Source organism: Lissotriton vulgaris, chromosome 11 (genome assembly GCF_964263255.1).
Source record: "Lissotriton vulgaris chromosome 11, aLisVul1.2, whole genome shotgun sequence".
NCBI classification, from domain to species: Eukaryota; Metazoa; Chordata; class Amphibia; order Caudata; family Salamandridae; genus Lissotriton; species Lissotriton vulgaris.
Window position 1 is genome coordinate 33,873,756 of NC_141699.1, and position 14,388 is coordinate 33,888,143.

At 46.2% G+C, this 14,388-nt stretch overlaps 1 protein-coding gene across 1 annotated transcript in view; it reads left to right on the top strand.

Moving 5' to 3' along the window:
* The window catches only part of SLC15A4 (solute carrier family 15 member 4), a 317,983-nt gene extending 307,017 nt beyond the window's left edge, over window positions 1-10,966 (top strand). The window contains exon 8 of the mRNA XM_086942677.1: window positions 8,779-10,966. Coding sequence (XP_086798803.1) covers window positions 8,779-8,927 — 149 coding nt within the window. The 3' untranslated portion in view covers window positions 8,928-10,966. The remainder of the gene's footprint in view (window positions 1-8,778) is intronic.
* Window positions 10,967-14,388: the final 3,422 nt, after the last annotated feature.

The window sequence follows — 14,388 nt, forward strand, 5'->3', positions numbered from 1 at the left end:
GCCGCCTCCCCTCTGCGCCTGCCGCCTCCCCTCTGCGCCTGCCGCCTCCCCTCTGCGCCTGCCGCCTCCCCTCTGTGCCTGCCGCCTCCCCTCTGCGCCTGACTCCTCCCCTCTGAGCCTGACTCCTCCCCTCTGAGCCTGACTCCTCCCCTCTGAGCCTGACTCCTCCCCCTTTCACCCGCCACCTTCCCTGTGCACCCACCTCCTCCCCTCTGCTCCCACACTCTCCCCCGTGAGCCCACCACCTCCCCTGTGTGCCCACCTCCCCCGTGCACCCATCGCCTCCCACCTGCACCGGCCGCCTCCCACCTGCACCGGCCGCCTCCCACCTGCGACCGCCGCCTCCCCTCTGCGCCCGCCGCCTCCCCTCTCCTCTGCGCACGCCTCCCCTCTCCTCTGCGCACGCCTCCCCCCCCCTCTGGGCCCGCCGCCTCCCCTCCTCTGGGCCCGCCGCCTCCCCTCCTCTGGGCCCGCCGCCTCCCCTCCTCTGGGCCCGCCTCCTCCTCTCCTCTGGGCCCGCCTCCTCCTCCTCTCCTCTGGGCCCGCCTCCTCCTCCTCTCCTCTGGACCCGCCTCCTCCTCCTCTCCTCTGGACCCGCCGCCTCCTCCACTCCTCTGCGCCCGCCGCCTCCTCCACTCCTCTGCGCCCGCCGCCTCCTCTCCTCTGCGCCCGCCGCCTCCTCTCCTCTGCGCCCGCCGCCTCCTCTCCTCTGCGCCCGCCGCCTCCTCTCCTCTGCGCCCGCCGCCTCCTCTCCTCTGCGCCCACCTCCTCTCCTCGGCTCCTTTCCTCTGCGCTCAACTCCTCCCCTCAGGATCCGCCTCCTCCCTTCTGCAACCGCCTGCGCCCACCACCTCCCCTCTGTGACCCTTCACCCCCTTTGCGTCCAGCACCTCCTGTCCACACTCACAGCCTCTTGTCCAGGGTTTTCAGACGCTTGTTTTGCTTTGATGGCATTGACATAAACGTCTCAGCCCCATGGTTGGGGAAGGTGTCGTGGGAAAAGCGAAATCTAAAACAGAAAACCGCTTGGTGACTGCCACCTCCCTCCAAGTTCCGCTGTGACCTCCGTCGTGCATCTCCTTGCCCACCCTGGTCAGCCAGCAGAGGGTCACTGCTGGCGAGGAAGATGAGGAGGCGGAGTCAAATGCAAAGCATTGAAATGATGACATCAAGCTGCAGTTCCACTAGTCGTTGCTAGATGTCCCTCACGAGTCAAGGTTAGGAGGGACCCCAAAATCATCACCTCTCTCATTGCCTGATATTTCAATTTCAAAGTTCACTTTTGTGAATTGGTTATATGCTTTTTAGCATGTAAAATATCATTATCAAAGCATTTGTGTGTGCAGTTTAGAAGCTGACTCCGTACGCGGAGGAGCGGACTTTGTGTTTTTCATGGAATGCGTAGTTAACAAATCTCCGCAAACTCCGAGAGCGGAGTTCATTGCCCAGGGCTAGACATTTCTTTACAGTTGACGAAGTCGACTCACTGAAGCACGTCTACGTGTAGTTGCGCCGAGTGACGAGACAGGTGTGCTTTGTAAATAGTACAGGAAAGCACTGCGTGGTATCATCTGGTAATTAGCAAGTTGTATATTTTCGTGGTTCAGGAAGTCGTAGTTAAAAAATGGAGTGGTTTAGAATTATTCGTGGTTCAGCATTCGTGGTTTAGGAGTTTGTTGTTTAGGAGGTGGTGGTTTAATCCTACAACCCTCCCAACTGCAGAGAGCGCCCCAGGATAGCGCCGCAGGATAGCGCCTGTCCACTGCTCCGAGCGTCATTCATTTGCAGAGCTCGTCCTGCATAGTCCACAGCTGCCAATCAAAGCTAAGCAGATGCCGCGCGCTCTGTGAATACTTCAATATCTTATTATTTCAGCCGCTGAGCGTGAATCCCTGCAGGCTTTTTATCAGGTTAGCCTGAATGGTAATGAATGATCCGCTCGCATCGATATGAGCTGCCCCTCTAATCTATTGCTTTAGAGCCATTATTCCTGGAGCTAGACGAGGCGGTTCTGGGTGTTCTCCTGAAGAAATAAGTGCTTGCCAAATGTGAAAGTGTATTTTATATTTGGGCCATTAATTTAGTCTGAATGCTCTGTCTCTTTTTCATATACAACTGCTTATATTTTGCTCCAGAGCAAGAGATGTAGATTCAGGGAAGCCCTCAGAGTGTTCACCTACCCTTGGGAGCAGGGCATAGCTTTGGGGGGGGGGGAAGGGGGAGGGGTGTTCCCTGGTACAGTTTGGTCTCTGTATATTTAACATACATACATACAAGAGATTTGGTGTATCTTGTATCTTCCTGCTGCTCATCTTGAATGCATGAGATGTGGAATGTTGGATGGGTGGAATGCGAGTGGTTTGTGAATGTCAGTTGGGTGAGGGCTGAGCAGCAGGACAGCTGCTCCTGATGGGGTTGTGATTATAACTTATTTCTTAACATCTCAACTTAAATAAAGTAACTTAAGAATCTACAGTTCCAGCTTCTTTCTGATTACTTCAAGATTCTTTAAAAACATGACGATTTGGATGTGTGCTTCCATTTAGTGGCTTAGGGCTAATTCCGTGCTTAGAATGCATTGAACATACTAACACAGTGAAAAATAGTTATTTAAATTTCCCTGGTGTAGACCACGCCTCCCACCTCACCGAAACACAGAAGGCACAAGGAAAGCTAAGGCCCCAGACCCCGCAGAGATTGCTTTGAGGACACCCAGGTCCATCACTCCTATTGGGGGATCACCCCAGGACTGGTGGGGCACTGCACCAAAGAAGGCAATCTTCAGCCACCCTTTTTGCTGAAACTGTGGTGGTGTGTAGCGTGGAGCGCCTCCTGCGGTTATCTCAGGGACTTGCCTTGCTGCTCTGACTTGGCTACCAGCGGTGAGCCAAGGACCCTTGGGGGAATCTCTGGCAAAATGGTCCCTCCAAGGCCACTTTCCTACGGCTAGTCATTTCACAAGAAGGATTGGTGAAATAACTAAATAAACTGATTGTGATACATGATGCAGAGTGGTCACAATCCGTCTATCGCCTCAATTGAAACATTTGACTGGCACCAAGACCTTTCCAGTCCCTTTCCAGGAAACTGAACATAGGAGGAGTTCATGAAGTGGCCTTGCGTCCTCCTCTGCCCAGACTTGTGACGTCCTGACATGTGGAACTGATTGGCGTATATTGCTTGAGGGGCGGGGCTTATGATAGTGTTTAAAGTTTATTATTGGATGAACCATTCATCTGCAGTAACAGACTTGACAAACATCAATGCTTCAAACACATAGGCCCTGATTTAGATCTTGGCGGGCGGGTTACTCATCGCTGTGGTGACGGATGTCCTGTCCGACGAGAATAAATCCCATTATATCCTATGGGATTTATATTTGAACTGACTGAATATCTGTCATCGTTGTGACGGAGTAACCTGTCCACCAAGGCCCGTAGTCTCGTAATGGCATCTCAGGGTATGTAAAGCAGCTGTCTGTGTGTCTCTGTTATGAGACCAGCAGGGCTGTATTGTGGGTTCTTTGGCGGAGACGGATGCAACCAGTGCATGTGCTCGGCCGGCAGGGAGCGCTCAGAGGATTCTGTCCGCCTTTTTTAATGCAGGCTCCTGAAGTTGACTGTGTTGTTTTTCAACATAGGTGTTCGAACTTTAAATTTTAATGCAGCACTTGAAATGATTCCGCTGTTCCTGCAAGACAAAAGTAACATTTTCATATAATTACCATGTCACTCAGTAATGGGAAATTAGTGCTTTTTAAATAATTCCCATCCATATAGTGAATGGGATTTCAAATGTACACTGTTTTAAATGCAGGGATAAGAGGAGTTCTATTCATTTGCTTTTAATATAATTTAATACAGTTGCCCCTAACTTTGCCTAATGAAGGCCGCTGCATGCACAGCCTGTGTGCGCGGAGTCTGCACCGCTCGCAAGAAGTGCTTCTGATGGATCGCTTCCCCTGCCTCCGCTAATAATACGCTGAAGTGCGCTGCTGGCCATGGCGGCTGGAAGCGGGCCATGTGCTATTGTTCGTGACATTGTAACGACACTTAGAGCACATTTACTAATGGACGCTTAACCTTCCATCTTCAGGGCCACTTTCGTAATGTGTAATCTGGGAACATCTTGGGAGCCCTTACTTGAAACAACCTTGGGAAGGAAGGTCTGACTTACACTAAGTTATCTTTGTGGAGTATGGAAGGCAGGCTGCTCTCAAATGCCATTAACATGTATCCCCTATAGGGTTTGTTTTACTTGAAGTAAATTGTTAATTGATGGTGTTAAAGCGGTAGGTGTTAAATAGAACTAGCAGTCTGTTGTCTACTACACAGAGCACACCAGTACATACTCCTTCCATTGTCTGCATGGGTGCAGTAGGCAAGGTTTAACAGTTAAAGTCTATGTCCGGCTACAGTCTAAAGTATGTAACTGGGTGAGGCCCTTCACGTAGGGTAGAGTCTAAAGTTTGTAAATGGGTGAGGCCCTTCACGTTGGCTCGAGTCTAAAGTATGTAACTGGGTGAGGCCCTTCACATAGGGGAGTGTCCAATGTATGTAACTGGGTGAGGCCCTTCACGTAGGCTAGAGTCTAAAGTATGTAACTGGGTGAGGCCCTTCACGTAGGGCTAGAGTCTGAAGTATGTAACTGGGCGAGACCCTTCACGTAGGGTAGAGTTTAAAGTATGTAACTGGGTGAGGCCCTTCACATAGGGCTAGAGTTTAAAGTATGTAACTGGGTGAGGCCCTTCACGTAGGGCTAGAGTCTAAAGTATGTAACTGGGTGAGGCCCTTCACATAGGGCTTGAGTATAAAGTATGTAACTGGGTGAGGCCAATCACGTAGGATAGAGTCTAAAGAATGTAACTGGGTGAGGCTCTTCACGTAGGGCTTGAGTCTAAAGTATGTAACTGGGTGAGGCCCTTCACGTAGGGCTAGAGTCTAAAGTATGTAACTGGGTGAGGCCCTTCACATAGGGCTAGAGTTTAAAGTATGTAACTGGGTGAGGCCCTTCACATAGGGTAGAGTCTAAAGTATGTAACAGGGTGAGGACCTTCACGTAGGATAGAGTCTAAAGAATGTAACTGGGTGAGGCCCTTCACATAGGGTAGTGTCCAATGTATGTAACTGGGTGAGGCCCTTCACGTAGGGTAGAGTCTAAAGTTTGTAAATGGGTGAGGCCCTTCACGTTGGCTCGAGTCTAAAGTATGTAACTGGGTGAGGCCCTTCACATAGGGTAGTGTCCAATGTATGTAACTGGGTGAGGCACTTCACGTAGGGTAGAGTTTAAAGTATGTAACTGGGTGAGGCCCTTCACGTAGGGATAGAGTCTAAAGTATGTAACTGGGTGAGGCCCTTCACGTAGGGCTAGAGTCTAAAGTATGTAACTGGGTGAGGCCCTTCACATAGGGTAGTGTCCAATGTATGTAACTGGGCGAGGCCCTTCACATAGGGTAGTGTTCAATGTATGTTACTGGGTGAGGCCCTTCACACAGGGTAGTGTACAATGTCTGTAACTGGTTGAGGCCCTTCACATAGGGTAGTGTCCAATGTATGTAACTGGGTGAGGCCCTTCACGTAGGCTAGAGTCTAAAGTATGTAACTGGGTGAGGCCCTTCACGTAGGGTAGAGTTTAAAGTATGTAACTGGGTGAGGCCCTTCACGTAGGGTAGTGTCCAATGTATGTAACCGGGTGAGGCCCTTCACATAGGGTAGTGTCCAATCTATGTAACTGGGTGAGGCCCTTCACATAGGGTAGTGTCCTATGTATGTAACTGGGTGAGGCCCTTCACATAGGGTAGTGTCCAATGTATGTAACTGGGTGAGGCCCTTCACGTAGGGTAGAGTTTAAAGTATGTAACTGAGTGAGGCCCTTCACATAGGGTAGTGTCCAATGTATGTAACTGGGTGAGGCCCTTCACATAGGGTAGTGTCCAATCTATGTAACTGGGTGAGGCCCTTCACGTAGGGTAGAGTTTAAAGTATGTAACTGGGTGAGGCCCTTCACATAGGGTAGTGTCCAATGTATGTAACTGGGTGAGGCCCTTCACGTAGGGTAGAGTCTAAAGTTTGTAAATGGGTGAGGCCCTTCACATAGGGTAGTGTCCAATGTATGTAACTGGGTGAGGCCCTTCACATAGGGTAGTGTCCAATGTATGTAACTGGGTGAGGCCCTTCACATAGGGTAGTGTCCAATGTATGTAACTGGGTGAGGCCCTTCACATAGGGTAGTGTCCAATGTATGTAACTGGGTGAGGCCCTTCACGTAGGGTAGAGTTGAAAGTATGTAACTGGGTGAGGCCCTTCACATAGGGTAGTGTCCAATGTATGTAACTGGGTGAGGCCCTTCACATAGGGTAGTGTCCAATGTATGTAACTGGGTGAGGCCCTTCACATAGGGTAGTGTCCAATGTATGTAACTGGGTGAGGCCCTTCACATAGGGTAGTGTCCAATGTATGTAACTGGGTGAGGCCCTTCAGATAGGGTAGAGTCTAACGTTTGTAAATGGGTGAGGCCCTTCACGTTGGCTGGAGTCTAAAGTATGTAACTGGGTGAGGCCCTTCACATAGGGTAGTGTCCAATGTATGTAACTGGGTGAGGCCCTTCACGTAGGGTAGAGTTTAAAGTATGTAACTGGGTGAGGCCCTTCACATAGGGTAGTGTCCAATGTATGTAACTGGGTGAGGCCCTTCACATAGGGTAGTGTCCAATGTATGTAACTGGGTGAGGCCCTTCACATAGGGTAGTGTCCAATGTATGTAACTGGGTGAGGCCCTTCACGTAGGGTAGAGTTTAAAGTATGTAACTGGGTGAGGCCCTTCACATAGGGTAGTGTCCAATGTATGTAACTGGGTGAGGCCCTTCACATAGGGTAGTGTCCAATGTATGTAACTGGGTGAGGCCCTTCACATAGGGTAGTGTCCAATGTATGTAACTGGGTGAGGCCCTTCACGTAGGCTAGAGTCTAAAGTATGTAACTGGGTGAAGCCCTTCACGTTGGCTCGAGTCTAAAGTATGTAACTGGGTGAAGCCCTTCACATAGGGTAGTGTCCAATGTATGTAACTGGGCGAGGCCCTTCACATAGGGTAATGTCCAATGTATGTAACTGGGTGAGGCCCTTCACATAGGGTAGTGTCCAATGTATGTAACTGGGTGAGGCCCTTCACGTAGGCTAGAGTCTAAAGTATGTAACTGGGTGAGGCCCTTCACGTAGGGTAGAGTTTAAAGTATGTAACTGGGTGAGGCCCTTCACGTAGGGTAGAGTTTAAAGTATGTAACTGGGTGAGGCACTTCACGTAAGGTAGAGTCTAAAGTTTGTAAATGGGTGAGGCCCTTCACATAGAGAAGGTGTCTAAAGTATGTAACTGGGGGAGGCCCTTCACGTGGGGCTGAGTCTAAAGTATGTAACTAGGCGAGGCCCTTCATGTAGGCTAGACTCTAAAGTATGTAACTGGGCGAGGCCCTTCACATAGAGATAGTCTAAAATATGTAACTGGGCGAGGCCCTTCACATAGGGCTGAGTCTAAAACAGTCATTCCCAAACTGTTCGCCGTGGCTCCCTGGGGAGATGTCAAAACTATCCGCGGTAGCCGAGCACCAAGCACTTTAATGCATTTAATGTTGAAGAGTCTGTTCGCTTCAGTTAAACTAATTAGACTTAAATGCATGATGTTGATGATTTGTAAGTGACATGCCTAAAGCTGTAAATTTAGCTGTAAACAAAGCTTATTTGATGGCATGTCCAGGGAGATGCCTTCCATATTTCACTGGATCCCCAGGTTCCGACACTCCAAAAGTAAGCGGAAGATGCCTGATTTATTTTGTTAGACTTGTTAATAGTTTCGTTTTTCTTAACTTGCATTGGTGTAAAATGCATTTGATCAGGAAAGTACAGTTGTCTTGTCTATTAAATTCCCTAAGTATTATTAAGTATTGACATTTGTACTTTAATCGAAGGTACTTCCAGTGCACATTTCTTTCAGTACACACACATTTCCAGACAGGCCTGGTCTGTCCTTGAGCACAGGGAAGTAGAACACCATATACAGCCTAATGCCAACATTTGGAAGCAAGAAAGAGGGACGTTTAAAAAATAAAAAATCAGTAGAATTTATTTTATGTGCATTGATTTGGAGGGAATTTTGGGAGGAGACAGCAAAAATAAAGCTGTATGTGGTTTATTAAATCGTTAGTCACCCTGCTGAGACAGGTGTGTTGGAATGTATGACATGGGTAGAAATGGAAGTGCATGCAAATATTCTTTAAGTGCAGGAACACTTTGGCAATAGGGTCTACATGCATATGGGTGCTATTTAGCACTGTAAGTGAGATGTAAAAGTTTTAGAGGGTACTCTAAAAAGGCATGGGCAAAGAAGTGTAACTAGGAATATTTTATTAGAGAAGTTGCCTTAGTAATAAGAAACACCCTGCATGTATGATTATAATACCTTCTTCAGCTTCATCCCAATTATTTTCAAGGAGAAAAATGCAAGTACTCCCTAGGCCGGGCTTACATCTCCCGCACCCTCCAAAAATAAACAGTGGGGAGCCAGGAGCCAGGGGCAATGGGTGAAGGGAGCCGCGGGTCGAAAAAATTGGGAACCACTAGTCTAAAGCATATAAGTGGGTGAGGCCCTTCACGTAAGACTGAGGGTAAGTTTCAGGTGAAGAGGTTCAGTTCTATAGCCTAGTTGCAAAGACTATAACTCTGTAGGGCTGTGTTGACCTAGATCTACACCTGGTTTTGATATCATACCTTTCTTTTGATTTCTCTTCAGGAAACATCAACCGCTGCTTTTTGAACAAATACTTCTTCCTGCTGGCGGGAATCCAGGGTGCGACGTTGCTGCTGTTCCTCATAGTGTCAGTGCGGTTTGAGCGCCAGAGGTCTAGGGCAGGCCGACAAGCCACCAATGGAAGGACCTGACCCCAAGAGCCGCTCCTGAGCTCATCTATGCAATAACGATTGATGGTGCGCAGATGAAATACGGACTAGTGCGTCAGCCGCATAGGGACTCCCAGCCCATTGGTGACGTAAAGTCTGGCTGTGGATTCCTGAATCAACAGAAGATATTCAAATATTTTCTTGACCTCAACCTGTGGATTTTAGCACATTCTGCACCTGTTATCCGAGCTACCTTCCTTTATGCTGATTTGTTACCGGCTAAGTGCCCGACTTGTTTAAAGGTTCAAGACAATTTTGCACTATTTCCTCCTGAAGGTCATTCGCTGGGCATTATAGTTCCCTCCACCTGGCGTACCATGGAAGTGTTCTGCCTTTACTCTGTGTTTATGGTATGAAATTGCTTCACCATTCTGAATTTTCTTTTCAACAAGTTAACAACATGTGACAGGTTATAGTTTTAGAACCACGCGATGGTTTGATACATATGTACTATATTTTAATATTCTATAGAATTCAAGATAATCATAGTCTCTCTGTGTTTTTTGTGTGTGATGATACAGAACCCATTCTGGGTGAGAATCAGTCTTCCGTTACCCCAACTTGTGCTTTCCTAGAGGCGCATATTCCTGCCCCAAGCATCTATTACTGGTATGTATAGACTGCAGTTCCATTACGAGGTGTGCTCCAGGCGGTTGAATGGTTGAATTAGGCTAGAGACCGCTTGAGAAAAGCGGTAGAGGGGATTCCACAGCTTCTGGAGCCACACAGATGTTCTCATAAGCACCATTTTAAATATGCTCACTGTTCTACTTTGTTGCCATAGTTTGTAATTCTCTCGTCAGGGCTTTTTGTATATTGTCGTGTAATGTTGAGGTCTCCATCGTTCCCACCAAATCAACTCAGTATTTTTGGCTCTTATCTAGGGCTGAAATACCTGTTCGCTTACCAATGCTTGTTAGGATATGCTGCATCAGCCATGCTTTGAAGACTTAGATCTTTGCTGTTACTATGTCCGGAGATAATGGTCTTTCACCAATTAAGTTCACATAGGTTTTATCCTAAACAATGACACCGTTACCAGTATTCAGTGATTCTTGTTTGTCCACCCCTTTTGTAGTGTGCGTCACGCCTGGTGGGGTGAAATGATGTAGCTATACCGGTGCTCTGGGACTCAAAATGAGTCCGCAAGTCATGTTTTTTTAATCCCTAGGACTAGACATTCAAGCCAAGTTCTTCTCACTCCTTATATCTCGTTCAGTAGGGGAAGGATGGTACAGGCAGGGGGGGGTGGGACTGATGCTACAGGCAGGGGGGTGGGACTTATAATACAGGAAGGAGGTGGGACCTATGAAACAGGCAAGAGGGGTGGGACTGATGATACAGAGAGGGGGGGGGGGACGATGATACAGAGAAGGGGGTGGGACCGATGATACAGGCAGGGGGTGGGACCGAAGATACAGGCAGGGAAGGTGGGACCGGCTCTTTCTGCCCAAGTTGGACCATTGACCAGTAATAGATTGTTCAACATTGGTCAGTAAGCCTTCCCATTGGTTCAGTCCAGGGCGGGAAGAATACTGGAGCGCACTCTTGGATCTTCTCCTTCACCATTTTCCTTATCAAGGGTTTTGGGGTATTTTGATATTTTTTTTCCTAAGTTAGTCTGCAAGATGTAGCCCCTTACTGTGACACATTATGTACAATTATGTAAAAAAAAATGAAGAGTTGTATTGTAAACTAATTTGTCTCTGAAGTCAATTTTACTGACCTTACTTTTGCTGTCTTGTGTTTTTAACTGTTTGTTTCTTCTGCTTCATTAAGCGGATAAAAATAAATCCTAATGTATCAAATGCATAAATGTTCCTGAATTAAAGTGCCTTCAGTTACTGGTTTGGCTGTAGACTAAGAGTTTGGGGTTTGTGAGTTTCAGAAGAAAGACGTGACTTTCATCTCTTAGATTGTATTTATTCACTTGGAGAATTTAACCCTTATCCCTGTAAAAGTATTTTCAAGCTTTCTGATGGATAGAAAACTTATTTTGAAATAAAAATTGTCAAACTGTAATAATCTCTCTTTTCTGCGATTTATTTCAAATTTCGGGCAAGAGACACACAGATTTTTCTGCGACTAGCGTCTTTATTTTGACTGGGTTCTTACTTGTGAGTTTTCAAACTCAAATCAATCATGAGAAACGTTTTTGGGAATCAGACGTATGTAATGTATTATCTACAGGGCACATTACTTTCCCTTGTCCCCCCCTTTCTTTCACTTGGTGTGTTCTGTGCCAAACAGCGGTGTAGATTGTTTGTGTTGGTCTGAGGAGAGTTGGTGAGTGGCAGTTGTGGATTTCTGAGCAGAGATTGGACGCACTACAATTTCGACAATAAATCCTTCCTTTATTCCATCTGCCTCTCTGTGATTGTCTTCAGATTTGGCGACGTGGATGGGATTCTGCACAGGGTACAGCTGTGTCCTTCCACCCTTGATATTTTTCCCTGCCTGAACCATTTCACTGGCCGGTAACTGTGAAGGAAAATTAGCAAATCATGTCTGATGTAGTTGTGAGGAGGCGATACCTTGCCTTTCCTGCACCTGTAACTCACATTCTCACGCTTTTTTGTGGTACTACCTCATTGGCGATGTTTTTGCCGAGCAAAATCCTTTATATTGCCATAGTCCCATGCTCTCCACACCACTGGATTCAAGCAAGCCGGGCTGAAGACGGCTGGAATGCCAGAAACCGGTCCTCTGAAGCTTGTTTCCGGTCCAGGGAAGGCATGGCTTGGCAGTTCGGGCTGGACTGTTCCCATGAGGCACAGGGTCAGACTGATTTGCATATGGCCATGTCTGAACTGGGGTGCAAAAAAGCGATGGATTTAGGTCCAGATCTCTGTACTGGGGTGAATGTATGACATTGTTCTGCATTCTGTCCATCAACTGTGGTTTTTGCAAAATCCTTTATAAACAAAACCATCAGAGGACAACAGATCTTGTCAGCGTGTTCCCACGCATTTGCCGAGAGGCACATCTCCTCTATGTTCTGTTACGACGATCATATATGGCGAATGGACCTTGGCTTCTAAGTGTGAGAGCAGCAGGACACACTGTGTCCCGTCATAGCAGTGCACAAGACGACACATCAGAGCCTGCTCCTCACTTCTTAAGTTCCACAAGAAGCCCCAAGACCTGTCTCTTCATATTAGCACCTTGGGACCACACTCCTACACACCTTGCCTAGGCCCCTAGATACCCTCTCGGTGATTAGTTCGCTATACAAATCAATATAACGTGACACTGCTGAGGAAGTGGTGCCAGTCATCCAGATTAGCTGATGGGACAATCGGCTCTGCCGCCATTACCCGCTATAGATTAAGCTCCTCAAACTCGCAAAGATCGGAGCTTTTCAACAGTGTCTTCTTTCAGTCAATGTTGGGAGCTGGCTTGGTGCAGACACTCTTTGTCCCTGTTTTCCATGAAGTGGGTCAGAGCAGCAAAGTCACCGTCATTAATCCAGTGAGGAGAAGAGTCTTCTTGGTCCTCCCTTTTCCAGGTTGTGGTGAGCCCACAGGAAGTTTTTGAGCTGCATTTTTTTCTTATGTTTTTTGGTGTTGTTATGGTAATTTGGGCAGTTTATGGTTCTGCACTCAGACAGCCTACATCGTTGTAAGGAAGCTACGGAAAAGCAGAACTGCTGAGAATAATGTCCCTTCTGTTCCTGTCACATCTGGAGAACTTTTCCAATGATCTACTGAGACTGTTCTGTGGCATTCTACTATCCTACTCAAAGTTCGTGCTGAATGTAAAGTGACTGTTTTAGACCACATATTGCCCATTCTTTATTTCTGGTGTTGCAACTGTATATATTTACCACTATGGCTACATCTAGTATGTCCGAACCCCATCATTTCATAATGATATTGGGGAACCGTTTCTGCTATGGAAGAGAAGTGAAATGTGTTCAATCCTATTTAATCGCATTGGAGGGGAGAGAGTTTCTTCCTTAAGATAACAACATATTTTTTGCATAATATTGGAATACATGGGAGCTGATATTTGATTTAACTAATCAAGAAACTGATGTTAGTGTAGGTGGGGCTAAACTCATGGTGATGGGCGATCAGATGTTTATCAAATAACAAAGAAAGAAATGACAGAACTGTTTAGTGAAAAGAGTATTGTTGCACTAGAAAGACCTACATTGTTCTCCAGGATTCAAGGGGCGAACGAGAAAGTTGTGAATTACATTGCAGTACAAGGAGCTCTGTCCGCCACATGTGAATTTGGATCATTATTAGACTCACCATAAGGGTCCAGTTGGTAAGATGTACCAACAATGCTAAAAGTCAAGAACAAGTATTACCAGAAGCTATAAGTATAGCTACGACGCACCAATTTTTTTCTATTACAGAAATGAGTGACTCGAAGCATCAGAAAGTACACACCAGTGTAAATAATACTCCAGACTCCGACAGAGTATGTGACGTTATTGTGACCGAAATGCTTAGGCAAAAAGGTAATTGTGAAACATTAAATGTTTCAGATGAGGCAATAGTGATCACCTGCCAATCAACCCTAAATGTCCAGCACGAGCAAAGATCTGTAGGAAGGGTAACTAGGAAGGGCACTCAGCCAAAGTATATAGAGAACTTTGAAACCAGAATGGGCGCATTCTTAAATGGGAGGATGTAGAAGAAATGTGTTTTTCAATCCAATACAATTAGCATAGTATCAAAAGTTTCATACCCTACATGTGTTATAAGTTTAGATTCCATAACCTATAATGTTTTAGCAGATTCTTGTTCCCTATATACTTTGATTTATGAGATGACATTGCAGGGAAACTTTGCCTGTAAGTATTATAATTTAATGGTGCCTGATTATTAGCCAGGATGATATAACACTAATCCTATTCTCTTAGGTGGAATGTTGGTGAGGCATAATACATTAAAAGATTGATCTACCTTAGATAAGGTACCCATGTTTTCAAGATGACATTTTTACCTAAGAAAGTTGTGAATCAGAACACAGCTACACTCTGAAATAAGTCTTTTGCAAAGTAAAAGATGCAGGTTTCACCATAAGAATATAAAAATATAAAATTAGTTTCAAGCCAGTTGAATGGTATACTTGAGGCATTGCATCTAGGAAGGGATTAAACCCAAATACAATTTAGAGGGCTCCTAATTGGCACCATTCCCTACATGTAAAGAGGAACTAAAGTCATTCCTGGACCTTGTAGAATATATGTCCAAGTACATAAAAAATGTGTACACCATGTGCACCTCTTACAGTATTAATTAAAAAGGGAATTCCTTTGAATGGGCAAAGCAATATCAAGGAACCTTTAATAAAATTAAAGAGGCAATCAGTAATGCCCCTAATATAGGTCATTTTCACACCAGATTCAAGACTTTAACTACCGATGCCAGTAACAAAGGCCTAGCTGACACCTGATCTCAAACTGTTAATGTGGAAAGAATTGTAG